The 25,379-nt window shown below is 59.5% G+C and overlaps 2 protein-coding genes across 4 annotated transcripts; one reads left to right on the forward strand and one right to left on the reverse strand.

Annotated features, from left to right (window-relative positions):
- Positions 1–142: 142 nt before the first annotated feature.
- LOC105486462 (phospholipid phosphatase related 3) lies at positions 143–9,830 on the reverse strand. Of its 3 annotated transcripts, XM_011749332.3 has the most exons (8): positions 9,321–9,822; positions 8,877–8,974; positions 3,283–3,468; positions 2,950–3,091; positions 2,651–2,846; positions 2,440–2,497; positions 2,179–2,352; positions 143–1,539 (listed from the first exon to the last, which is right to left on the reverse strand). In XM_011749332.3, the coding sequence occupies exons 2-8, from the start codon at positions 8,946–8,948 to the stop codon at positions 211–213; spliced, it is 2,157 nt and encodes a 718-aa protein (XP_011747634.2). In that variant the 5' UTR covers positions 8,949–8,974; positions 9,321–9,822; the 3' UTR covers positions 143–210. The 3 variants fall into 3 exon arrangements, with proteins under 3 accessions (XP_011747634.2, XP_011747631.2, XP_070943336.1); XM_011749329.3 differs by having other exon boundaries at positions 2,179–2,497; positions 9,321–9,830; XM_071087235.1 differs by lacking the exon at positions 9,321–9,822 and having other exon boundaries at positions 196–1,539; positions 2,179–2,497; positions 8,877–9,257.
- A 7,083-nt stretch (positions 9,831–16,913) lies between these two features.
- Positions 16,914–21,602, forward strand: LOC105486458 (azurocidin 1). The gene is made up of 5 exons (XM_011749324.2): positions 16,914–17,020; positions 17,330–17,486; positions 18,694–18,838; positions 19,998–20,231; positions 21,305–21,602. The coding sequence occupies exons 1-5, from the start codon at positions 16,963–16,965 to the stop codon at positions 21,461–21,463; spliced, it is 753 nt and encodes a 250-aa protein (XP_011747626.2). The 5' UTR covers positions 16,914–16,962; the 3' UTR covers positions 21,464–21,602.
- Positions 21,603–25,379: the final 3,777 nt, after the last annotated feature.

A 25,379-nucleotide genomic window follows, 5' to 3' on the forward strand; every position in this document is an offset into this window, starting at 1 on the left:
GCTGTGCTTTGGGCGGTCCCGGCTCGAACCCGGGCTTCCGCGGGAGCGCCAGGTGGGGCCGCGGGCGGGGTGGGCCCGGCGCTGAGGGAGGGTCCCCGCGTGGGGCGTGCGGGCCGGAGCGAATGACCAAGAGCCTGAGCCGGGTTTCCGCCGCTTTATTGAGCACCCCCGCGCCCCCGGCCCGCCCCCGCCCGCCCCGGCCCCGCCGCGCTAGTCGGGGAAGCGGCGCGCCTGCATCTTGCGGAAGTAGCTCTCGGCCTCGGCCTCCGCCTCGCGCTCCGCCAGCCCCAGGCCGCCCGCGTGGCGCCGCAGCGTGGACTCCCGGCTGCCCGGGCCCAGCGCGCCGTCGGCCGCGCCCAGCGGGGGCAGCCCCTCGCCCGTGGCCAGGTTGACGGTGGCCACGGCCCCGAACCGCGGCTCCTCCTGGTCCACGTCGCTGACCGACGAGCCGGGGGACACGCCCGGGGGCTTGGCCCCGCCGCGGAAGCCGCGCGCCAGGTCCCCCAGCTCGTAGCCGCCGTCGGCCTCCGCCTTGGCCCCGCCGCCCGCCGCCTTCCACTCCCAGGGCGCGCCGCCGGCCGACAGGTGCACCACCGGGTGGTGCGGCGCGTGCGCGTCGATGGTCACGATGCTGGCGGAGTCGCGGTCCGACGGCGACCGGTACTGCGAGGAGTCGGAGCTGGCGCTGGACGACGACGCCGTCTCGGCCGCTTTGGGGACCGGCGCGCCCGGGGCCTTGGACATGGCGATGACCTGCAGCAGCCGCGGAGGGTTGGCCACGGCCGCCCCGCTCTTCTCGGCCATCATGAGCCACTTGGCGCGCACCCCGGCGCCGCTTTTGGGGGACAGGCCGGCCCCCGCCTGCGCGCCCTCCTCGGGGATGTGCACCAGCGGCGGCGGCCCCGCGCGCGGCGGGAGGATGACCCGAGGCCCCAGCCCCGGCCGCGCCTGCACGGTGGGGTAGAGCGAGGGCGGGGCCGGGCCCTCCTCCTCGTCCTCTTCCTCCTCCTCCTCCTCCTCTTCCTCCTCCTCCTCCTCTTCCTCCTCCTCCGCCATGGGCTCGGCTGGCGCGCGCAGGTGCCCGGGGCTGGCGTCGTCGGGCAGCCCCAGGCCGCGGCCCTCCAGGCTCTTCTGCTTCCACTCGCTGATGAGCTGCTTGGAGCGCGAGGCGTCCAGTGGCACGTGGATGGTCATGTGGCGGCGCGCGGGGTCGTCCAGCGACGGCGCGCTGGCCCTGGGCAGCGTGTGGCTGAAGGTCACCATGTTCTCCTTGGCCATGGGGCTGCGCGGGGCCAGCAGGTCCACGTCCACGCTGGCGCGCTTCAGGCTGCCCAGCGAGGTCTTTTCGCGGGCCACGGGCCGGGGCGCGCCCTCCAGCCGCCCCGGGGGCCCCAGCTCGTCGGTGCTCACCGACTTGTTCTGCTGATACACCGAGTCGTGGCCCCGCTGTGTCAGGGCCCGCAGCGCGTCCTTGGCGGGGGCCGGGGCCGCGGGCTTCTCTGTAGGTGGGGCCTGGAAGTTGCCCACCGCGTGGCAGGCCTGGTGGGGAGAGGGGTCTGGGGGTGAGGCCTGGGGCTCAGAGGGCTCCTCCCCTCTAATCGTTGGACTTGCCGTGGGGGGCTTTGGGCCGTGGGGGGCTTTGGGCCAGGGGAGGGGGGGTGGCAAGCCCTTGTCCAGTGGGACCAGTTCCCACCTCAAGGTCGCTGACCCGGCACATCTGGCAGGTCTGAGCCCACGGGATTCTGACTCCAGCATTCCAAGGGTGAGACACTTCAGCACCCATGCCTTCCCCCTAAGATCCCCTGGGCACCCATGCCTCCCCCTCAGACACCCTGGGCACCCGTGCCTCCCCCTCAGACACCCTGGGCACCCATGCCTTCCCCCTAAGACCCCCTGGGCACCCATGCCTCCCCCTCAGACACCCTGGGCACCCGTGCCTCCCCTGAGGCCCCCTGGGCACCCATGCCTATCCCCTCAGACCACCAGCCTCCCTCCTCAGACCCTCTGGGCCAGCCTTCCCCCTCAGAACCCCTGGGCACCCATGCCTCCCCCCTCAGGCCACCAGCCTCCCCCATCAGACCCCCTGAGCCTGCCTCCCCCCTCAGAACCCCTGGGCCAGCCTCCCCACTCAGACCCCGTGGGCACCCATGCCAACCCCCCTCAGAACCTGCCGCTCACCAAGTAGGCAGCGATGCCTGCCCCGATGAGGAAGCCGGCATACACGTCCACCGGGTGGCTGCGGTACTGCGTGATCTGCGTCAGCCCGCACACGCCCGCGGCGATGGCAAAGGCGAAGACCAGGATGGGTTTCAGCAGCTTGGTGGTGTCCGAGATGACGGAGTTGAAGTACATCTGGGGGCATGGGGGTTGGGGGGTCAAGGAGGGCTCCCCGCGGGCCAGCAAGAGGCCCTGAGCAGGGCAGACGGGGGCTGGACTCACCGACACGTAGACCGCGGCGAAGGCCGACAGTGTGGCGTGCTGCGACGGGAAGGTCTTCCTGTAAGAGGCGTCCAGCGTGAGCCCCACCCACCCGGGGACCCCAGCTCCAGTGGCCTCGCTGTGCCTCTGTGTCCCCACATGTTCACGGGGGTGGAAGGGACACGGGGGTGGAAGAAGGCTCCCAGCCAGGGGAGTTGGGGGTCCGGCTCACCGTGCAGACAGGATGGCGTGGGTGTCGCGGCCGGAGCAGATGTCCTGTGTGATGTAGGGGTTGACCTCGCAGGACGTGCCCAGGAGCGTGTAGTTGGGCTTACAGACGGTGAGGAAGAAGGGAGTGTGGTAACCCGTGGCCAGCTGGATCACGTCCGTCACCAGGGCTGTGGCACACAGGCCAAACACGTGGACACCTGCGGGGCGGAAGGCTCGGCCAGGCGGGGAGCTGGGGACCCGGGACAGCCCCAGCCCTGCACGTGGACTCGGCTCAGGGTTGGGGCGCGGCCGGCAACTCACCCACAAACCGCACGGTTCGCCGCAGGAAGGAGTTGAAGTTGCAGCCACCGGCGTTGATGCTGCCCTCGGCCCCGGCGGGCCCCCCAGCGCGGCCCCACAGCCGGGACTGCAGACAGTACAACACGCCCTCGGCCACCATGATCTGCCAACAAGGAGGGAGCGCTCAGGCTGCAGTGCCCACAGGGAGAGGGCGCTCAGGCAGGCTCCCAGCCATGGTGCCCATAGGCCAGCCCCTCAGGCGGGCTCCCATCTGCAGTGCCCACAGGCTGAGCACTGGCGGGCTCCCATCTGCGGTGCACACAGGCTGGCACAGGCCCCAGTGTGGGTGCTCACCGAGGCAGCAGGGGCCGCGAAGGCCAAGCTGAGCAGCATCAGCAGCGGGATGAGCTCCTCGTTGGTCTCCACGTAGGGCATGGAGAGAGTGCGGTCATAGCACTGGAAGCCCACGTTGGCCGGCTTGAAGAGGTCGGTCAGTTCCAAGAAGTACAGGGATACGATGGAGGAAGCCACTATGGGCAGCTGTGGGCACAAGGCCGGCCAGGTTCACCCTGCTCTCCCTCATGGAGGCGTCTGTCCAGTCCTCCATGAAGTCAGGGCCATCCACGGTCTCACTCACCCACCCACAGATCCAACTCACTCCCAGCCACTCTTTCCCCCATGAATTATTCATCCATCCACAGATGCTCCATCCATAACTCGACCATCTACACACCACACAACCACCCACCCATCCACCCAAACACCTATGCCCCCAACATCCACCCACTCACCCATCACCCACCCATCCACCCACTGGGAACCATCCATCCATTCATCTACCCACCCACCCATCATCCACCCCCCCATCCTCCACCCACGCACCCAACGGTACCCATCCATTTATCCACCCACCCAGCTATCCATCCATCCATCCAGCCACTCATTCATCCATCCATCCATTCATCCATCATCCACCCACGCACCCAACGGTACCCATCCATCTACCCCACCCACCCACCCATGTATCCACCTACCCATCCATCCACCCAACTGTCCATCCATCCATCCATCCATCCATCACCCAGCCATTCATTCATGCATCCATCCATTCACCCATGCACCCGATACCCATCCATCTACCCACCCACCCAACTGTCCATCCATCCACCCACCTAACCACCTATCTACCCACCCACCCACCCTCCCATCTATCCACCTACCCATCCTTCCATCCAACTGTCCATCCATCCATCCATCCATCCATCCATCATCCACCCACGTACCCAACGGTACCCATCCATCTACCCACCCACCCACCCATGTATCCACCTACTCATCCATCCACCCAACTGTCCATCCATCCATTACCCAGCCATTCATTCATCCATCCATCCATCCATCATCCACCCACGCACCCAACGGTACCCATCCATCTACCCACCCAACTGTCCATCCATCCATTCATTACCCAGCCATTCATCCATCCATCCATTCATCCATCCATCCATCATCCACCCACACACCCAACGGTACTCATCCATCTACCCACCCACCCAACAGTCCATCTATCCATTCATTGCCCAGCTATTCATTCATCCATCCACCCACCCATCTATCCACCTACCCATCCATCCACCCATCTGTCCATCCACAACAGTCTTGCTCTGTTGCCCAGGCTTCAGTGCAGTGGTGCCATCTCAGCTCACTGCAGCCTCCGCCTCCCGGGTTTTTGTATTTTTAGTAGAGATGGGGTATCGTCATGTTGCCCAGACTGGTCTCGAACTCCTGGGCTCAAGTGATACACCCGCCTTGGCCTCCCAAAGTGCTGGGACCAGAGGCATGAGCCATCGCAGCCAGCCATGGCCTCAATCCTTTTTTCTTCCCCCCACTCTGTCACACAGCCTGGAGAGCAGTGGTGCAATCTTGGCTCACTGCAACCTCCGCCTCCAGGTTCAAGCAATCCTCCCACCTCAGCCTTCCAAGTAGCTGGGATTACAAGCATGCACTACCACGTCTGGCTAATTTTTTGTATTTTTAGTAGAGGCGGGGTTTCCCCATGTTGCCCAGGCTGGTCTCGAACTTATGACCTCAAGTAATCCACCTGCCTCGGCCTCCTGAATTGCTGGGGTTACAGGCGTGAGTGACCTCTCTCGGGCATTGCCCCAATCGTAATTCCTGCTTTGTTGTGGCATCTTAGCAGGGGATCAGCCCTCAGCCCAGCCCTGGGGAGGGCACAGGTCAGGGCTGGGCGCTTCAGGAAGGGAAAAGCCATCACTGAACATCCCAGGGTGGAATTGGGTGGAGGGAGCTGAGTTCATGTCCCGTGAGCATTCATTGAGCGCCTGCTGCATGCAGGCATGAGGCCGGGGGCAGACGTGGAAAGTGGGGAGCACCATTTGTTTGCACCTGACACCTGGTTTGAAAACCACCCACTTTAACCTGTGGGCGGCCAGCAGACCCCCCTGTGCCAAGGGCTCAGGTGGAGATGAGTCAATGTGGGAAGAGGCCCCTGGCAATTATGCACTTGTTCTCTCCACTCTCATCATCAGCATGATTTTGCTGGGGCGGGCAGACAGTATCAAGCCTGGGGAGGGTTTGAGGTGGAGCCTGGGCGTGGCCTTAAAAATACCTAACCGGCCAGGCGCGGTGGCTCACGCTTGTAATCCCAGCACTTTGGGAGGCCGAGGTGGGCGGATCACCTGAGATCAGGAGTTTGAGACCAGCCTGGCCAACATGGTGAAACCCTGTCTCTACTAAAAATGCAAAAATTAGCCCAGCGTGGTGGCGCATGCCTGTAATCCCAGCTACTCGGGAGGCTGAGGTGGGAGAATTTATTGTGGTCAAAAGGTGGCGGTGGCAGTGAGCTGAGATTGTGCCAGTGCACTCCAGCTTGGGCAAGAGAGCAAGACTCCATCTCAAAAAATAATAGTAATAAATAAAATAATAATAATAATTAAGGCTGACACAGTGACTCACACCTGTAATTCCAGTACTTTGGGAGGCCAAGGCAGGAAGATCACCTGAGGTCAGGAGTTCAAGACTAGCCTGGGTAACATAGTAAGACCTTGTCTCTACTCTCTCTCTCTCTCTCTCTCTCTCTCTCTCTCTCTCTATATATATATATATATATATTTTTTTTTTTTTTTTTTTTTTTTTGAGACGGAGTCTCGCTCTGTCGCCCAGGCTGGAGTGCACTGGCCGGATCTCAGCTCACTGCAAGCTCCGCCTCCCGGGTTTACGCCATTCTCCTGCCTCAGCCTCCCGAGTAGCTGGGACTACAGGCGCCCGCCACCTCGCCCGGCTAAGTTTTTGTATTTTTTTTAGTAGAGACGGGGTTTCACCGTGTCAGCCAGGATGGTCTCGATCTCCTGACCTCGTGATCCGCCCGTCTGGGCCTCCCAAAGTGCTGGGATTACAGGCTTGAGCCACCGCGCCCGGCCTTTTTTTTTTTTTTTTTTTTTTTTGAGACAGAGTCTTGCTCTGTCACCCAGGCTGGAGTGCAGTGGCGTGATCTCTGCTCACTGCAAGCTCCGCCTCCCGGGTTCACGCCATTCTCCTGCCTCAGCCTCCCGAGTAGCTGGGACTACAGGCGCCCACAACCATGCCTGGCTAATTTTTTTGTATTTTTAGTAGAGACGGGGTTTCACCGTGTTAGCCAGGATGGTCTCGATCTCCTGACCTCGTGATCCGCCCGCCTCGGCCTCCCAAAGTGCTGGGATTACAGGCGTGAGCCACTGCGCCTGGCCTATTTTTATGTTTTTTGAGATGGAGTATGGCTCTGTCGCCCAGGCTGGAGTGCAGTGGTGCAATCTCGGCTCACGCCAACCTCTACCTCCTGGGTTCAAGCGATTCTCCTGCCTCAGCCTCCCGAGTAGCTGGGATTACAGGCGCCCACCACTACCACCACTACGCCCAGCTAATTTTTATATTTTTAGTAGAGATGGGGTTTCACCATATTGGCCAGGCTGGTCTCAAACTCCCGACCTCAAGTGATCCGCCCACCTCAGCCTCCCAAAGTGCTGGGATTACAGGTGTGAGCCACCGCGCCCGTCCTGCAACAGGAATTTAAATGCAATTTTGAAAAATAAACAGATTTTCTACGAACTGATGTGGACAACTCAGTGATACTGTGTTGGGGAGGAACCCACTTGACCAGGTGTGAGGTAACAGATTACAGGCCAGCCGCCGGCCCTGTGACCTGCATGGGTCGCTGTTTCCTTGAGACTGGGGTCCCGTCTTCCATCTAGGCTCTGGAAGGTCCATCACTAGAGCCAGTTTTCCTGGCCTGACATGGAAGGACGGATTAAAGTTATTTTATTTTTTGAGATGGGGTCTGGCTCTGTCACCCAGGCTGGGATGCAGTGGTGTGATCTTGGCTCACTGCAGCCTCTGCCACCTGGGCTCAAGTCATCTTCCACCTCAAGCTCCTACGTAACTGAGACCGCGGCTGCACACCACCACGCCCGGCTGTTCTTTCTGTTTTTGTTTTGTAGAGATGGGGTTTTTGCCATGTTGCCCAGGCTGGTCTTGAACTATTGGGCTCAAGCAATCCATCTGCCTGGGCCTCCCAAAGTGTTGAGATCGCAGACATGAGCCACCTCCCCGGCTTTAAGTTACTTTACCATCCTGAGCCAGGTGTGCACCAAATGGTGGCTTTTTTATTTTAGATACAGGGTCTCTGTCATCCAGGATGGAGTGCGGTGGTGCGATCACAACTCACTACAGCCTCAACTTCCTGGGTTCCAGCAATCCTCCCATCTCGGCCTCCTAAGTAGCTGAGAATAAAGGCACGCACCACACGCCCAGCTAATATTTTAATTTTTTTTTCTTTTTGTAGAGATGGGATCTCGCTGTGTTACCCAGGCTGGTCTCAAACTCCTGGCCTCAAGCAATCCTCCCACCTCGGTCTCCCAAAGTGTTGGGACTACAAACGGGAGCCATCACACAGGGCAGGGGGCTCTATTTATTGCATTTATTGTCTTTTTTTTTTTTTTTTTGCCTAAGACAGGGCCTTGCTCTGTTGCCCAGGCTGGAGTACAGTGGCATGATCTCTGCTCACTGCAACCTCCACCTCCTGGGTTCAAGCGATTCTCCTGCCCCAGTCTCCCAAGTAGCTGGGATTACAGGCACCTGCCACCATACCTGGCTAATTTTTTGTATTTTTGGTAGAGACGGGGTTTCACCATGTTGGCCAGGCTGGTCTTGATCTCCTGACCTCAGATGATCCACCCGCCTCAGCCTCCCAAAGTGCTGGGATTACAGGCCTGAGCCACAGTGCCCAGCCTAATTGTATTTTTAATGGAGACGGGTTTTCACCATGTTGGCCAGGCTGGTCTTGAACTCCTGACCTCAGGTGATCCGCCCACCTTGGCCTCCCAAAGCGCTGGGATGACAGGCCTGAGCCACCGCACAGGGGAGGGGGTTCCACTTACTGTCATAAACTCCTCACTACGTGCCCGACAGTTTTCCATATTTGGTAAATATTAATTCCCGTCAGCTCCATCGGCGGAAAAGCGGAGGCCCAGAGAGGTTAGGGGCAGGGCACCAGCCTCACCATTAGCAGAGATGAACTCAGACCGGGGGGCTTCGGAGCCCGGGCACCTGCACCCAGCCCCACCCCCTCCGGCCTCCCCGCCCCTGCAGGCCCCCAGCCCCCTGGTCCCCAGCCTCTCCTGTGAGCTCTGACCACACCTCGGTCACAAGGGCTCCCCTCCCAGCATCTGCCCAGTTCCCACGGCCCGGACCCCCTTCGGAGCCCCTGGAGCTCCTAGTCGACCTGCGGAACCCAAGTCTCTGCCCCGCCCCCCTCCGCCGGGCACCCCGGTCCTGCCCCGCCCCGAGGCCACTGCGGGGGCAGCTGTGCCCGCTCTGGTCCCCCAGCGGGGGGGGTCTCTGCGTGCGGGCGAAACCGAGGCGTCTCCCCCGCCCCCAGCGCGACCCCCACCCACCTCCACGAAGTAGAAGCAGGGCAGGAGCGTCATGCTGTCCTTCGGGATCTTGTTCTTCTCCTTGGAGATCATGGTGCCGCGGGCGCCGCAGGCCGTGGCTGGAGGGGAGACAGCGGCGCTGGAGGGGGGCGCGCAGGCGGAACCCGGGGGGCGGGCACGGTGGCCGGCGCCGGCGGGGGAGGGGCGGCCGGGGAAACTGAGGCTGGAGAGAGCGGCGTCCGCGCGGCCTCCCCGCGCCCCGGCCCAGCACGCGCCTTCCGGGCGCCCCCACACCCGGGATCGGGGGGTCGGGGCCGGGATCTGCGAGGAGGGCGGGGCCGGCCTGGCCCGGGGGTCTCGGGGCGGGAGCCGGTCCCCGTGTGGGGGTGGGGGGCGTCCGGGAGAACGGGGGTTCCGGGCGGCGGAGGAGGCTGGGTCCGCGCCCCCCGCCCCGCAGCCCCTCACCTGGCGCGGCCGGCGCCCAGCACAAAGCGCGTCTCCTCCGTGGGGCGGGGCCGGGAGCGGGGACGGGGAGGGGAGGAGGGAGGGGAGGGGGAGGGTCCGGCCCGGAGACCCCCGCGCGCGCCCAGACGCCGCAGCCCAGACGCCGCGCCAGGGGCGGGGGCTCTTTGTCTCCGCGCGTCCTCCGCAGGCCCCGCGCACCGTCCCCGCCTCCCGGGCGCCGCCTCCCCCGCCGGGGGTCTCGGGGGTCTCAGGTCTGCGCGAGCGGCTGGCCGGGCTCGGGGGTCGCGTCCTCCTCTCTCCGGGCCTGCGGCGGCGGCGGTCCCGTCCTCCCCTCCCCGGTGGCTGCGGTCGGCCCGGGGGCCCCCATCGAGGCGGGGGCGGGGGTTGGGGGTTCGGGGTCTCTGACTGTCTCGGTGCCTCTCACGGTCTCTCGCCCGCTCCGACTCCCCCCGCCCCGCGCCTCCGCCCGCCCCTCCGCGGAGCCCGCCGCTCGCTGGTGCGCGTTTCCATGGCGCGGCTCCCAGGGCGCCCGGAGCATCCGAGACAAAAGAGCTGGCGGAGGGGGAGGGGGGTGGGGGGTCTCCCCGTGCCTCCCTCCCCCGCACTCACCCTCGCGCCCTCCGCCGCCCCGGGGTCCACCCTCCGCCTGGCCGCAGCCGCCCGGGGCGCACGGCGGGATTGCACGGTGCGGGGCTGGGGGCTGCGGGATGCGGGGATGCGGGCAGGGCCCTGGGGACGCGCACTCGGGCAGTGCCTGCTGTCTGCGGGCATTTCCTCCTCCATATGCGCAGCCCTGCGGGGTAGGGGCGGGTTGACCCCCGTTGTAGGAATGGAGAAACTGAGGCTTGGGCACCCTGGGTCGCTGTCCGAGGTCTACGGGCCCCAAACGGCAGGTTTTTAAAAAATCGTTTTTTGGGCGGTGCGCGGTGGCTCAGGCCTGTAATCCCAGCACTTTGGGAGGCCGAGGCAGGCGGATCGCGAGGCCAGGAGTTCGAGACCAGCCTGGCCAACATGGTGAAACCCCGTCTCTACTAAAAATACAAAAATTAGCCGGGCGTGGTGGCGGGCGCCTGTAATCCCACCTACTCGGGAGGCTGAGGCAGGAGAATCGCTTGAAGCTGGGAGGCGGAGGTTGCAGTGAGCCCAGATCCCGCCACTGCCCTGTGGTCTGGGCAACAAGAGCCAGACTCTGTCTCAAAGAAAAAAAAAAAAAAAAAAAAAAAGAATGACTTCCAGGCTGGGCGCGGTGGCTCAGGCCTGTAATCCCAGCATTTTGGGAGGCAGAGGCCGGAGGATCCCTTGAGGTCAGGAGTTCGAGACCAGCCTGGCCAACATGGTGAAACCCCATCTCTACTAAAAATATAAAAATTAGCCGGACATGGTGACGGGCGCCTGTGATCCCAGCTACATGAGAGGCTGAGGCAGGAGAGTTGCTTGAACCTGGGAGGCCGAGGTTGCAGTGAACCCGGATGGCGCCATTGCACTCCAGCCTGGGCGACAGAGGAGACTCTGTCTGAAAAATAAAAAAATAAAAAAGTGACTTCCAGAGGGTTGGAGCCCTGCCGGATGCCTTAGTTTGCGCATAACAGGCACTGCTGCCCCCTGGGAACAGGGTCGCCCACCATAAATGTGGGAACAGTTTTTTTTTTTTTTTTTTTTTTTTTTTTTTTGAGACGGAGTCTTGCTCTGTCGCCCAGGCTGGAGCGCAATGGCGCGATCTCGGCTCACTGCAAGCTCCGCCTCCCGGGTTCACGCTATTCTCCTGCCTCAGCCTCCCAGTAGCTGGGACTACAGGCGCCCGCCACCACACCCTGCTAATTTTTTGTATTTTTAGTAGAGACGGGGTTTCACCGTGTCAGCCAGGATGGTCTCGATCTCCTGACCTCGTGATCCGCCCGCCTCGGCCTTCCAAAGTGCTGGGATTACAGGCGTGAGCCACCGCACCCGGCCAAATGTGGGAACAGTTAAATGGTGATGGGAATAGGATGGGAACTCAACGGTGCTGCTACCTTTGGGCGGACTCAGAGGTGGCCCTGCTTCCTGGGACAGGACTGCACGGACTACCTGGGGAGGGGTCTTTGGCCCCCGGGGTTCCTGCAGAGGGGCTCGGGGAGGCCCTGTGAGCAGATGGTCACAGGTGGGTCCCATTCGATGTGATCCCGTTTCTCCCCAGTGGCCCTGGAGAAGGGAGACGGACGTAGCCTGCTGCGGCCTGTGAGGGGTGGGGCCAGGGTGACCGTTGGGAATCTGGGTGTTGCAAGGTGGCCACAAACAGCTCTCTGGGGGGGAGGAGGAAAAATGCAATTGCTTTTCAGAGGCTTCTGGGGTCAGGAGTGGGAGGGTGTGCAGGGGAACCCGCCTGACGGCTTGGGGGTCCAACAGAGGATCTGGGGGAGTCTCAGAATCTTCTCACCCTAGGAACGCCAGTAGTGGAAAAGGGGCAGGCCTGGCCATGGAGGGCACATTGCTTGGCTGAGGGGCCTGGGCTTGAGTGTGGGGTAATAGGGAGCCATGCAGAGTTCAGAGCAGGCTGGAGGGGTTAAGCATACCGGATGCTGCTCAAAAACTTTATTTAAAGGCCGGGCGCGGTGGCTCACGCCTGTAATCCCAGCACTTTGGGAGGCCGAGACGGGCGGATCACGAGGTCAGGAGATCGAGACCATCCTGGCTAACACGGTGAAACCCCGTCTCTACTAAAAAAATACAAAAAACTAGCCGGGTGAGGTGGCGGGCGCCTATAGTCCCAGCTACTCGGGAGGCTGAGGCAGGAGAATGGCGTGAACCCGGGAGGCGGAGCTTGCAGTGAGCTGAGATCCGGCCACCGCACTCCAGCCTGGGTGACAGAGCAAGACTCCGTCTCAAAAAAAAAAATAAAATAAAATAAAAATTATTAGCCGGGCGCGGTGGCTCACGCCTGTAATCCCAGCACTTTGGGAGGCCGAGGCGGGTGGATCATGAGGTCAGGAGATTGAGACCATCATGGCCAACACGGTGAAACCCCGTCTCTACTAAAAATACAAAAAAAAATTAGCCGGGTGAGGTGGCAGGGGTTGTAGTCCCAGCTACTCGGGAGGCTGAGGCAGGAGAATGGCGTGAACCCGGAAGGCGGAGCTTGCAGTGAGCCGAGATCGCACCACTGCACTCCAGCCTGGGGGACAGAGCGAGACTCCGTCTCAAAAAATTTAAAAAATAAATAAATAAATAAATAAAAATTATTATAATTATTATTACTATTATTTTGAGATGGACTCTTGCTCTGTTCCGCAGGGTGGCGTGCAGTGGTGCAATTTCAGCTCACTGCAACCTCCACCTCCTGGGTTCAAGTGATTTTCCTTCCTCAGCCTCCTGAGTAGTTGGGATTATGGGCGCTCGCCACCACGACTGGCTAATTTTTGTATTTTTAGTAAAGACAGGATCTCCCCATGCTGGTCAGGCTGGTCTTGATCTCCTGACCTCAGCTGATCCACCTGCCTCGGCCTCCCAAAGTGCTGGGATGACAGGTGAGCCACTGAGCCCAGCCTCTTTTTTTTTTTTTTAGTAGAGACGGGGTTTCACCACATTAGCCAGGATGGTCTCGATCTCCTGACCTCGTGATCCGCCCGTCTCGGCCTCCCAAAGTGTTTTTTTTTTTTTTTTTTTTTTAATAGAGTTAGGGTCTCACCATATTGACAAGGCTGATCTCAAACTACTGGGCTCAAGTGATCCTCCCACCTCGGCCTCCCAAAGCACTGGGATTACAGGCGTGAGCCACCATACCCAGCCTCAAAAACTTTTAGAAATACGAACCCACTCCATGCTAGGCACTGCTTTGTCTAGAACGCAGGGTCTGTCCCTGTTGCAGGGCACACTGATGTGCAGACGGGCTCACCCTGAGGTCACGGGACTGGGAAGGACAGAGCTTCGGGCTCCCGGTGAGAGAAAATGGGGCCTGGCCCACGGGAGAGCTGAGGCCCGTGTTTGGCCAGGACAGGGTGGATGGAGGCTGGGGCCTCAGTCGGGAAGATGGACAGGTGGGGTCTGGGGTGGGCGAAGAGGGAGAGCTGGCCTGGATGGAGGCAGGGGTCTGAGGGCTGTGCCGTGGACCCTGTGAGGTGGCTGGGCTGTGAGGCTCAGTGGAGACCGAATTTGAGCCCTGGGACCCTACCCTGGGATGGGCAGCAGACCTCAAGGCACACTGGCCCCGCCTCCCTGGATTCTCCCCGTATGCGCCCCTTGGAGGGGTAAACTACCCTCAAAGGGGCCCCACAGGCCCAGACACAAACTGGCGTCCCCAAGGGTGTGGGGGACACGATAAGCCCCAGACCTCAGTTTCACCTTGGAAGTGAGCCCCGTGGTAGAAAATGGAGGTAAGTTTGGATGCAGTAGCTCACACCTGTGCTCCCAGCACTTTCGGAGGCCGAGGCGGGTGGATTGCTTGAGGTCAGGAGTTCCAAACCAGCCTGGGCAACATAGTGAGACTCCACCTCTGCAAAAAAAAAGTACAAAAATTAGCCAGGCATGGTGGCGGGTGCCTGTGGTCCCAGCTACTTGGGAGGCTGAGGCGGGAGGATTGCTGGAAACTGGGGATCGGAGGCTGCAGCAAGCTGAGATCCTGCCACTGCACTCCACCCTGGGCAACATAATGAGATCCCAGCTCTACAAAATAGACAAAAATTAGCCGGGTGTGATGGTGGACGCCTGTGGTCCCAGCTACTCGGGAGGCTGAGGCAGGAGGATCACTTGAACCCAGGAGATTGAGGCTGCAGTGAGCCAAGATCGTGCCACTGCCCTCCAGCCTGAGTGACAGCGAGAATTTGACTCTAAAAAAAACAAAAAAAAGGAGATGAAAATTTACATAAAATTAGCCACTTTGAACGGTACAGTTAAGTGGTTTTCGGTGCATTCACTGAGTTGTGCAACCATCACCGCCGTCCAGTCCCAGAACATTCCATCACCCCAAAGAAGGAAGCCCCGTCTCCGTCAGCCATCACTCCCCTCCCCTCCCGCAGCCCCGGCAACCACAGATCCACTTCCCGCCTCTGCAGATTTGCTTGTTCTGGACATTTCGTCTTTATTTATTTATTTATTTATTTATTTTTTTTTTTTTTTTGAGACGGAGTCTCGCTCTGTCACCCAGGCTGGAGTGCAGTGGCGCGATCTCGGCTCACTGCAAGCTCCGCCTCCCGGGTTCACGCCATTCTCCTGCCTCAGCCTCCCGAGTAGCTGGGACTATAGGCGCCCACAACCGCGCCCGGCTAATTTTTTTTTTGTATTTTTAGTAGAGACGGGGTTTCACCGTGGTCTCGATCTCCTGACCTTGTGATCCGCCCGCCTCGGCCTCCCAAAGTGCTGGGATTACAGGCGTGAGCCACCGCGCCCGGCCTCGTCTTTATTTTTATATAGTTTTTTATTTGTTTTTATTTTTTATTTTAATTTAATTTAATTTTATTTTTTTTGAGACGGCGTCTTGCTCTGTCACCCAGGCTGGAGTGCAGTGGCACGATCTCAGCTCACTGCAAGCTCCGCCTCCCGGGTTCACGCCATTCTCCTGCCTCAGCCTCCCGAGTAGCTGGGACTACAGACGCCCGCCACCGCGCCCGGCTAGTTTTTTGTATTTTTAGTAGAGACAGGGTTTCACCGTGTTAGCCAGGATGGTCTCGATCTCCTGACCTCGTGATCCGCCCGCCTCAGCCTCCCAAAGTGCTGGGATTACAGGCATGAGCCACCACACCCGGCCTATTTTTTATTTTTTTTGAGACGGAGTCTCTCTCTGTCGCCCAGGCTGGAGTGCAGTGGTGCAGTCTCGGCTCACTGCAAGCTCCGCCTCCTGAGTTCAAGCGATTATCCTGTCTCAGCCTCCCGAGTAGGTGGGACTATAGGCACCCACCACCACACCCGGCTGATTTCTTTCTTTTTTCTTTTTTTTTTTTTGAGAGGGAGTTTTGCTCTTGTCGCCCAGGCTGGAGTGCAATGGTGCGATCTCAGCTCTCTGCAACCTCCGCCTCCCAGGTTCAAGTGATTCTCCTGCCTCAGCCTCCTAAGTAGGTGGGATTACAAGCACGTGCCACCACGCCTGGCTAATATTGTGTTTTTAGTAGAGACGGGTTTCTCCATGTTGGTCAGGCTGGTCTTGAACGCCCAACCTCAGGTGATCTGCCCGCCTCGGCCTCCCAAAGTGCTGGGATTACAGGCGTGAGCCGCCGCGCCCGACCCACACCCGGCTAAGTTTTGTTTTGTTTTGTTTGTAGAGACAGAGTTTCACCATGTTGGCTGGGCTCTATTTGTTTATTTTTGAGACAGGGTCTGACTGTGTTGTCTAGGCTTGTCTCAACCTCCTAAGCTCAAGCGATCCTCCTGCCTTGGCCTCCAATATGTTAGGATTTCAGGCATAAACCACTGTGCCCAGCCTGGTCGGGATTTCTTTTGCGGGTGATGAAAATATCCTAAAACTGACTGTGGTGATAACGGCACAGATCCATGAAGATGCTCAAAATCCCCGAATGGCACACTTTAAATGGGTGAATTTTGTCGTAGGTGAATGATATCTTTTTTTTTTTTTTTTGAGATGAAGTTTCATTCTGTCACCCAGGCTGGAGTGCAAAGGCGAGATCTCAGCTCATTGCAACCTCCACCTCCCAGGTTCAAACAATTCTCCTGCCTCAGCCTCCCAAGTAGCTGGGATTACAGGCATGCACCACCACACCTGGCTAATTTTTAAATTTTTAGTGGACACGGGCTTTCACCATGTTGGCCAGGCTGGTCTCAAACTCCCAACCTCAGGTGATCTGCCTGCCTTGGCCTCCCAAAGTGCTGGGATTACAGGCAGGAGCCATCGTGCCTGGTTTGACAATTACATCTCAATAAAGCTGTTGAAAAGGTTAAAAAAAAATCACCCAGCCAGGCACAGTGGCTCACACCTGTAATCCCAGCATTTTGGGAGGCTGAGGCAGGTGGATCACCTGAGATCGGGAGTTTGAGACCAGCCTGACCAACATGGAGAAAGCCATGTTTCAATATAGTGAAACCCCATCTCTACTAAAAATACAATAAATTAGCCAGGTGTGGTGGCGGGCACCTGTAATCTTGGCTACTCGGGAGGCTGAGACAGGAGAATCACTTGAACCTGGGAGGCAGAGGTTGCAGTGAGCTGAGATCACGCCATTGCACTCAGCCTGGGCGACAAGAGGGGAACTCCGTCTCAAAATAATAATAATAATGATAATCACCCATGCAGACATGCAGGACTCAACGCAGGCCTGCCAGCTCCACTGCCCTGAGCTGCCCTGGTGCCAGGCCCAGTGGGCAGTGGTGGAGCCCCAGTGGCTTGGGATGGGGAGACCGGGACTCTGAGCTGGCAGCGTGGCTGGTGTCTGCTGGGTGCCACCGCATTCCCGCCGTGTGCTGGGCCCCGGGATCCACTGGTTCCTGTCACCCTCATCTGCCCCTGAGGGTGCGTCCATCTTCTAGAAGGGGAAACTGAGGGTCAGCGTGGGACGTCAGGGGAGCCCAGGCTGGCCCGGGGAGCAGTTGGCAGTGAAGGCCTTGGGCAACTTCCCGTGTTCCCACTGAGTGGGGCTGTCCCTGGGCCTGGGCGGGGACGCCGCCAACTGCCGAGGCCCGCGTATAAGGGCGGCCGCCGCCTTAGCCACAGAGCTGCTCCGCCATGACCTGGCTGACGGTCCTGGCCCTGCTGGCTGGTCTTCTGGTGTCTTCGAGGGCCGGTGAGTGCCTGTGTGTGCCAGGTGGTCCCCAGTCTGTGCTGGGGGCCCGGCTGCCGGGGCAGAGCTCAGACTCAAGGCACAGAGAAGGCAAGCGGCTTGGCCTGGGTCACACAGCCATCCTGGCCGGGACAGTCCCGGAGGGTGTGTGGGACTCAGGGCCCACCTATCCTTTTAGGGAGTGGGACGATGGGGGAGGGTGGGTCCTCCTGTAGCCCCACTGTGTGGATGGAGCTGGGGCTGGAGCTTCACACGCCCTCCCCGCCACTGAGTGGGTTCTCGGGGATCTCAGAGCTGCCTCCCCCGACCCAGGCTCCAGCCCCCTCGCGGACATCGTGGGCGGCCGGAAGGCGAGACCCCGCCAGTTCCCGTTCCTGGCCTCCATCCAGAATCAAGGAAGGCACTTCTGCGGGGGTGCCCTGATCCATCCCCGCTTCGTGATGAGCGCGGCCAGCTGCTTCCGAAACCAGTGAGGCGGGCCTGGGGAGGGGGTCTGGGGGGCACTGGGGCTCAGAGAAGGGGCTTGGGGGGCTTAGGGGATTCAGTGGGGGTGCTTGGTAGGTGAGGAGGGGAGGGGGTTGTAAAAGGAGGGGCTCAGGAAAAGGAGGGGGCTTGGAGGGAGAAATGGGGAATGAGTTGAGGAGGGACCCAAGGATATTGGGGGACTCAGATGGAGGAAGCCCAGAGAAGGGAAGGGGTTCAGATGGAGGAGGTTCAGAGAAGGGAAGGGGGTCAGATGGAGGAAGCCCAGAGAAGGGAAGGGGCTCAGATGGAGGAGGCCTAGAGAAGGGAAGGGACTCAGATGGAGGAGGGCCAGAGAAGGGAAGAGGGTCAGATGGAGGAGGGCCAGAGAAGGGAAGAGGGTCAGATGGAGGAGGGCCAGAGAAGGGAAGGGGGTCAGATGGAGGAGGCTCAGAGAAGGGAAGGGACTCGGATGGAGGAGGGCCAGAGAAGGGAAGGGGCTCAGATGGAGGAGGCCCAGAGAAGGGAAGGGTGTCAGATGGAGGAGGCTCAGAGAAGGGAAGGGGGTCAGATGGAGGAGGCTCAGAGAAGGGGAAGAGCTCAGATGGAGGAGGCCCAGAGAAGGGAAGGGGGTCAGATGGAGGAGGTTCAGAGAAGGGAAGGGACTCAGATGGAGGAGGGCCAGAGAAGGGAAGGGACTCAGATGGAGGAGGCCCACAGAAGGGAAGAGGGTCAGATGGAGGAGGTCGAGAGAAGAGAAGGGACTCAGATGGAGGAGGGAGGAGGCTCAGAGAAGGGAAGGGACTCAGATGGAGGAGGCCCAGAGAAGGAAAGGGGGTCAGATGGAGGAGGGCCAGAGAAGGGAAGGGGGTCAGATGGAGGAGGTTCAGAGAAGGGAAGAGGGTCAGATGGAGGAGGCTCAGAGAAGGGAAGGGACTCGGATGGAGGAGGCCCAGAGAAGGGAAGGGGGTCAGATGGAGGAGGCCCAGAGAAGGGAAAGGGGTCAGATGGATGAGGCCCAGAAAAGGGAAGGGGCTCAGGATGGGGAGGGGGCCCTGGAGGGTCTCGGCTCCGCTTCTGTAAAAGGAGGGGAGTTTTCAGGGTGAAGGAATTCAGTCTGCAGGCTGGATCCCCCCTAATTTGCAAGCTGGCTTGCCCCGTGCCCAGGCCCCAGCCTGGTGTCCTCCCTCTGCCCTTTCCTCCACTGCTCTCAGGAACCCCGGGACTGTCACCGTGGTGCTGGGCGCCTATGACCTGAGGCGGCGGGAGAGGCGGTCCCGCCAGACGTTTTCCATCAGCAGCATGAGTGAGAACCGCTATGACCCCCAGCAGAACCTGAACGACCTGGTGCTGCTTCAGGTGAGAGGCTGGTGTGGGGCTCACGCCTGTGGCCCCAGCACCTCAGGAGGCCGACATTAGCCAGGGAAACACGTTCAAACTCGGTCTCTACGAAAAAACAAGGGCACGGTGGCTCACGACTGTAATCCCAGCATTTTGGGAGGCTGAGGCAGGTGGATCCTGAGGTCAGGAGTTCGAGACCAGCCTGGCCAACATGGTGAAACCCCGTCTCTACTAAAAATACAAAAATTAGCCGGGCGTGGTGGCGGGCGCCTGTAGTCCCAGCTACTCAGGAGGCTGACGCACGAGAATTACTGGAACCCAGGAGGTTGAGGCTGCAGTGAGCTGAGATTGCGCCATTGCACTCCCGCCTGGGCGACAGAGCCAGGCCCTGTCTCAAAAAAAACTTACAGGCCGGGCGCGGTGGCTCAAGCCTGTAATCCCAGCACTTTGGGAGGCCGAGACGGGTGGATCACGAGGTCAGGAGATCGAGATCATCCTGGCTAACACGGTGAAACCCCGTCTCTACTAAAAAATACAAAAATCTAGCCGGGCGAGGTGGCGGGCGCCTGTAGTCACAGCTGCTCGGGAGGCTGAGGCAGGAGAATGGCGTAAACCCAGGAGGCGGAGCTTGCAGTGAGCTGAGATCCGGCCACTGCAGTCCAGCCTGGGCAACAGAGCAAGACTCCGTCTCAAAAAAAAAAAAAAAAAAAAAAAAAAAACTTACAAAAAAAAAAAAAAGAAAGAAAAAAAAAGAAAAACAGCAAAACACACAGATGTACCACAGTGCACGTACGGAGCCTCCTGTTGGTGGAAACGGACGCCGTTTTCAGACGCTTTCGTTGTAACAGAACCAAGTGAATGTTTTTCATTTTTGATTTTTTCTTTGAGAAAATGATAAAATGATCTCAAAAATAATATAAAAAAATTTTAAAAGTAGAGAGGGGGGTTTCACCTTGTTGGCCAGGCTGGTCTCAAACTCCTGGCCTCAAGGGATCCTCCCACCTTGGTCTCCCAACGTGCTAATACAGGCACGAGCCACCGCGCCCGGCACCTGCCGGGAATTAAATGCAAACCACTTACAGACTACAATTCATGTCCCTGACACTCCTGCTGCCAGGGGGCCCATGAGGCTCCAGTTCCCAGGGCCACCCTTCCCTGACTCTGTTTCCTTCCCCAGCTGGACCGCGAGGCCAACATCACCAGCAGCGTGGCAATACTGGCACTGCCCCTGCAGAACGCCATGGTGGAAGCCGGCACCAGATGCCAGGTGGCCGGCTGGGGGACCCGGAGTAGTGGGGGGCGTCTCTCTCGTTTTCCCAGGTTCGTCAACGTGACCGTGACCCCCGAAGACCAGTGTCGTCCCAATAACGTGTGCACCGGTGTGCTCGCCCGCCGGGCCGGCATCTGCAATGTAAGTGCTCCCCGTGGCGGGAGGAGGGGTCTGGAGAGGTAATGAGCTCTCCATGGCAGGAGAAAGCAAGTTCAGGCTGAGGACGGCACAGGAGGGGGCCTCAGGATGGAGCATTTTAACAGTATGAGAAAAAGTATCTCTTTTTTTTTTTTGAGACGGAATCTCGCTCTGTCGCCCAGGCTGGAGTGCAGTGGCCGGATCTCAGCTCACTGCAAGCTCCGCCTCCCGGGTTTACGCCATTCTCCTGCCTCAGCCTCCCGAGTAGCTGGGACTACAGGCGCCCGCCACCTCGCCCGGCTAGTTTTTTTTGTATTTTTTAGTAGAGACGGGGTTTCACTGTGTTAGCCAGGATGGTCTCGATCTCCTGACCTCGTGATCCACCCGTCTCGGCCTCCCAAAGTGCTGGGATTACAGGCTTGAGCCACCGCGCCCGGCCCCTCTTTTTTTTTTTTTTTTTTTTTTTTTGAGATGGAGTCTCCTTGCTCTGTCACCCAGTCTGGAGTGCAGTAGGGTGATCTCGGCTCACTGCAACCTCCGCCTCCCAGGTCCAAGCGATTCTCCTGCCTCAGCCTGCTGAGTAGCTGGGATTACAGGCGCCTGCCACCACGCCCGGCTAATTTTGTATTTTTAGTAGAGACGGGGCTTCTCCATGTTGGTCAGGCTGGTCTCGAACTCCTGACCTCATGATCCGCCCACCTCGGCCTCCCAAAGTGTTGGGATTACAGGCGTGAGCCACCGCGCCTGGCTGAGAAACAGTATCTATCAAACGTTAACGTCTGTGCTGGGGGTTGGGGACCCAGCAGGCACGGTAGAGCCGGACATTGAGGGACTCAGGTGTGTGACTGCCGGGGGAGGGGCACCTGGCCCAGCCTGGAGGTGCCAGGAAACTTCAGAAAGCAGCTGGTCCCAAATTCCACTAGGAGTTAACCAGGGCAGAGAGAGAACAGCTGTGTAAAGGCCCTGGGGCTGGATCAGGACTTGTAGGTTCCAGGAGCGGCAAGAGGGCTCTGCAGTTCTGGGGTGGCGCGGGAGCCGGGCCCAGGGACGCCCTGACACAGCTGCCACCTGCCCAGGGAGACGGGGGCACCCCCCTCATCTGCGACGGCCTGGGGCACGGCGTGGCCTCCTTCTCCGTGGGGCCCTGCGGCCGAGGCCCCGACTTCTTCACCCGAGTGTCGGTTTTCCGAGACTGGATCGATGGTGTTCTCAACGGGGGACCAGTGCCAGCCTAGGGGGGCCTGTGACCTCCCAAAGAGCCCAGCCCTGCCCTCCGCGCCTCCCGCGCTCCGAACCCACCTCCCACGGCCCCGCCCCTGCCCCGCTCCGGCCGGCGTGGCCCTGGCTGTAATAAAGAAGCCAATCTCGCCTCTGCTTCTGGTTTCTGTTCATCAGGGAGGGCTGTGGGGAGGTGTGAGCGGCACCTTCACGGACCTCAGGGGCACCCACGCCAGGCACGCTGCCTGTGCAGACGTTCAGGGATCCCCTGGAAGCAGGGGCTGGTGTTATCTCCACCGGACAGCGGGGTGTTGGGGGAGGCCCAGGTTCCGAGAGGTTGGGTGGCTGCCCTGAGGTCACACAGCTTTGAACCCGAATCTGTGAGACTGTAGTCCCTCTTCCCACATCTCATCCTGCTGGAGAACATATCACACAGCTCCGTGGGCAACGCCAGAACACGCAGGAGAGGCGGGCGCGGTGGCTCACGCCTGTTATCCCGGCACTTTGGGAGGCTGAGGCGGGCGGATCACCTGAGGTCAGGAGTTCAAGACCAGCCTGGCCAACCTGGTGAAACCCCATCTCTACAAAAATACAAAAATTAGCCAGGCATGATGGCAGGCGCCTGTAGTCCCAGCTACCCAGGAGGCTGAGGCAGGAGAATGGCGTAAACCCGGGAGGCGGAGCTTGCAGTAAGCTGAGATCCGGCCACTGCGCTCCAGCCTGGGCCACGACAGAGCAAGACTCCGTCTCAAAAAAAAAAATAAAAAATAAAATAAAAAAATAAAAAAAAGGCCGGGCGCAGTGGCTCAAGCCTGTAATCCCAGCACTTTGGGAGGCCGAGACGGGCGGATCATGAGGTCAGGAGATCGAGACCATCCTGGCTAATACGGTGAAACCCCGTCTCTACTAAAAAATACAAAAAACTAGCCGGGCGAAGTGGCGGGCGCCTGTAGTCCCAGCTACTCGGGAGGCTGAGGCAGGAGAATGGCGTGAACCCGAGAGGAGGAGCTTGCAGTGAGCTGAGATCCGGCCACTGCACTCCAGCCTGGGTGACAGAGCAAGACTCCGTCCCAAAAAATAAAAATAAATAAAAAAAATAAAAATAAAAATACAAAAAATTAGTCGGACGTGGTGGCATGTGCCTGTAATCCCAGCTACTCGGGAGACTGAGGAGAATCGCTTGAACCCAGGCTGTGGAGGTTGCAATGAGCCAAGATTGAGCCACTGCACTCCAGCCTGGGGGATAGAGTGAGACTCTGTCTCATAAAATAAAATAAAACAAAGTAAAACAAAATAAAACAAAATAAAACGAAGCATGCAATTCAATGGTCTTTGGTACACTCACAATGTTGTGTGGTCACGACCTCTGTTGAGTTCCAGAATATTCCATCACCCCCAAAGGAATCCGTGTCCCCCTCAGCCGTCACTCCCTGTCCCCTCCCCAGTCCGCGGCACCCAGGCGTCCTCTTCCTGTCTCCGTGGATGGGCCTGTCCTGGACGGTTCATAGCAATGGGATCACACACTGCGTGGTGTTTCGTGTCTGGCGTCTCTCACATGGCGTGATATCCTCACGGTGCATCCGTGCTGTGGCCTGGGTCAGAGCCTGGCTCCTTTTCACGGCCGCGTCATGTTCCAGCACGTGGAGGGCCACGCTGTGCTGATGGACGCCCCCGTGGATGGACGTCTGAGCCTCTCCACTTCCAGCAGCTGTGACTGTCAGTGCTGTGGACACTCGTGTGCAGGTTTGTGTTGGAAACTCCTGCTTTTCTTTCTTTTGTGGGTATAACAGGTCCTCCTTTTTTTTTTTTTTTTTTTTTTTTGGGACGGAGTCTGTCTCTGTTGCCCAGGCTGGAGTGCAGTGGTGCAATCTCGGCTCACTGCAAGCTCCGCCTCCCGGGTTCACGCCATTCTCCCGCCTCAGCCTCCTGAGGAGCTAGGGCTACAGGTGCCGCCACCACCCCTGCTAATGTTTTGTATTTTTAGTAGAGACGGGGTTTCACCGTGTTAGCCAGGATGGTCTCGATCTCCTGACCTCGTGATCCGCCCGCCTCGGCCTCCCAAAGTGCTGGGATTACAGGCGTGAGCCACTGCACTCGGCCAACAGGTCCTCTTTACAGAGGGGGAAGCTGAGGCCTAGAGAGGGGGCCAGTGGCTCAGGAGGCCAGCTGGTGGGGGCCCTGCTTGAGCTTGGAGAGGCGAAGCCACTGACTGACCATTGTTCAGATGGGGAAACTGAGGCCCAAGGCAGGATTGAGGTTCAAGGGCTTCTGGTGTCCCTGGCTTGGGGCCACGTCCAGTCATGAAGGTCTCCCTGCTGGTATGCGATTCTTTTCCTGCTAGGGGCGGTTTCCGCCCTCCTCTCTCCGGCCCCTCTTGCTCCCCCGTCCTGGGCCCACGGGTGCTGGTCTCAGGTTCCCCTGGCAGGGGTCAGCCCAGCTCGAGGGCCCTCAGTGCGGAACTGTGCGTGACTGTGGGCGGCCTCAGATTTCAGGGACATAGAACGGGGTCCCATCCGTGGTCCCACCCCCAACCCTGCAGCCCTGTCCAGGCTCCGCCCTCAGCCCCCCAACCCTGCAGCACTGTCCAGGCTCTGCCCTCAGCCCCCAACCCTGCAGCCCTGTCCAGGCTCCGCCCACAGGCCCCCACCCTGCAGCCCTGTCCAGGCTCCGCCCTCAGCCCCCCAACCCTGCAGCCCTGTCCAGGCTCCGCCCACAGGCCCCACCCTGCAGCCCTGTCCAGGCTCCGCCCTCAGCCCCCCAACCCTGCAGCCCTGTCCAGGCTCCGCCCTCAGCCCCCCAACCCTGCAGCCCTGTCCAGGCTCCGTCCACAGGCCCCCACCCTGCAGCCCTGTCCAGGCTCCGCTCTCAGCCCCCCAACCCTGCAGCACTGTCCAGGCTCTGCCCTCAGCCCCCCAACCCTGCAGCCCTGTCCAGGCTCTGCCTGCAGCCCCCCAGCCTCACAGCCCTGTCCAGGACACGCTCACAGCCCCCACCCTGCAGCCCTGTCCAGGCCCGGCCACGTGCAGCCTCCCGGCAGACCCAGGTGTGCTCAGGCTAAAACCAGCGGTTCTGTTTCTTCTCACCACCCCGCTACCCCGCCCCACTCACTGGTGTCTTGGGAAGGTTTTTAAATTTGGGGAATTCTCGGTACAGATTGTGAAATGTCTGGGCTTGGCTTACAAATCCCGCGAGGGGCATCAGAGGACAGGCGGGTGGATGGGCCTGGGGGGTGTGGAAGGCGGCCGGGTGTCGGGTCCCCAAGGACATGGGAAGGTCAACAGTCAGCACAAAACACACAAAACACAACCGGGGCGAGGCTGAGCCTCACGGGCGAGTCAGCATCTTCCCATCACTCAGGGAGAGAAGATTTTCCTTTTATAAAGAGGAGAGGAAAGGAGGCTGGGCCCAGCGGCTCACGCCTGTAATCCCAGCACTTTGGAGGCCGAGGCGGGCGGATCATTGGAGGCCAGGAGTTCGAGACCAGCCTGGCCAACAAGGTGAAACGCTGTCTCTACTAAAAATACAAAAATTAGCTGGGCACATGCCTGTAATCCCAGCTACTTGGGAGCCTGAGGCAGGAGAATTGCTTGAACCCAGGAGGTAGAGGTTGTAGTGAGCCGAGGTCATGCCATTGCACTCCAGCCTGGGCAACAAGAGTGAGACTGCATCTCAAAAACAACAAAGAAAGAAAGAAAGAAAGAAAGAGAAAGGAGAGGAGAGAAAGAAAGAGAGAACAAGAGAGATGGAGAGACAGAGACAGACACAGAGAGAGACGGAAAAAGAGGGACAGAACCAGAGAGACTGAGAGAGATAGATTAAAAAAAGAGAGACAGAGATGAAGAGACAGACACAGAGAGACACAAACGCAGAGACAAAGAGACAGATATAGGGAGACAGAGACAGAGCGAGACAGAGAGACAGAGACAGAGAGGG

The sequence above is a fragment of the Macaca nemestrina genome, chromosome 20, assembly GCF_043159975.1.
Source record: "Macaca nemestrina isolate mMacNem1 chromosome 20, mMacNem.hap1, whole genome shotgun sequence".
Classification (NCBI taxonomy): domain Eukaryota; kingdom Metazoa; phylum Chordata; class Mammalia; order Primates; family Cercopithecidae; genus Macaca; species Macaca nemestrina.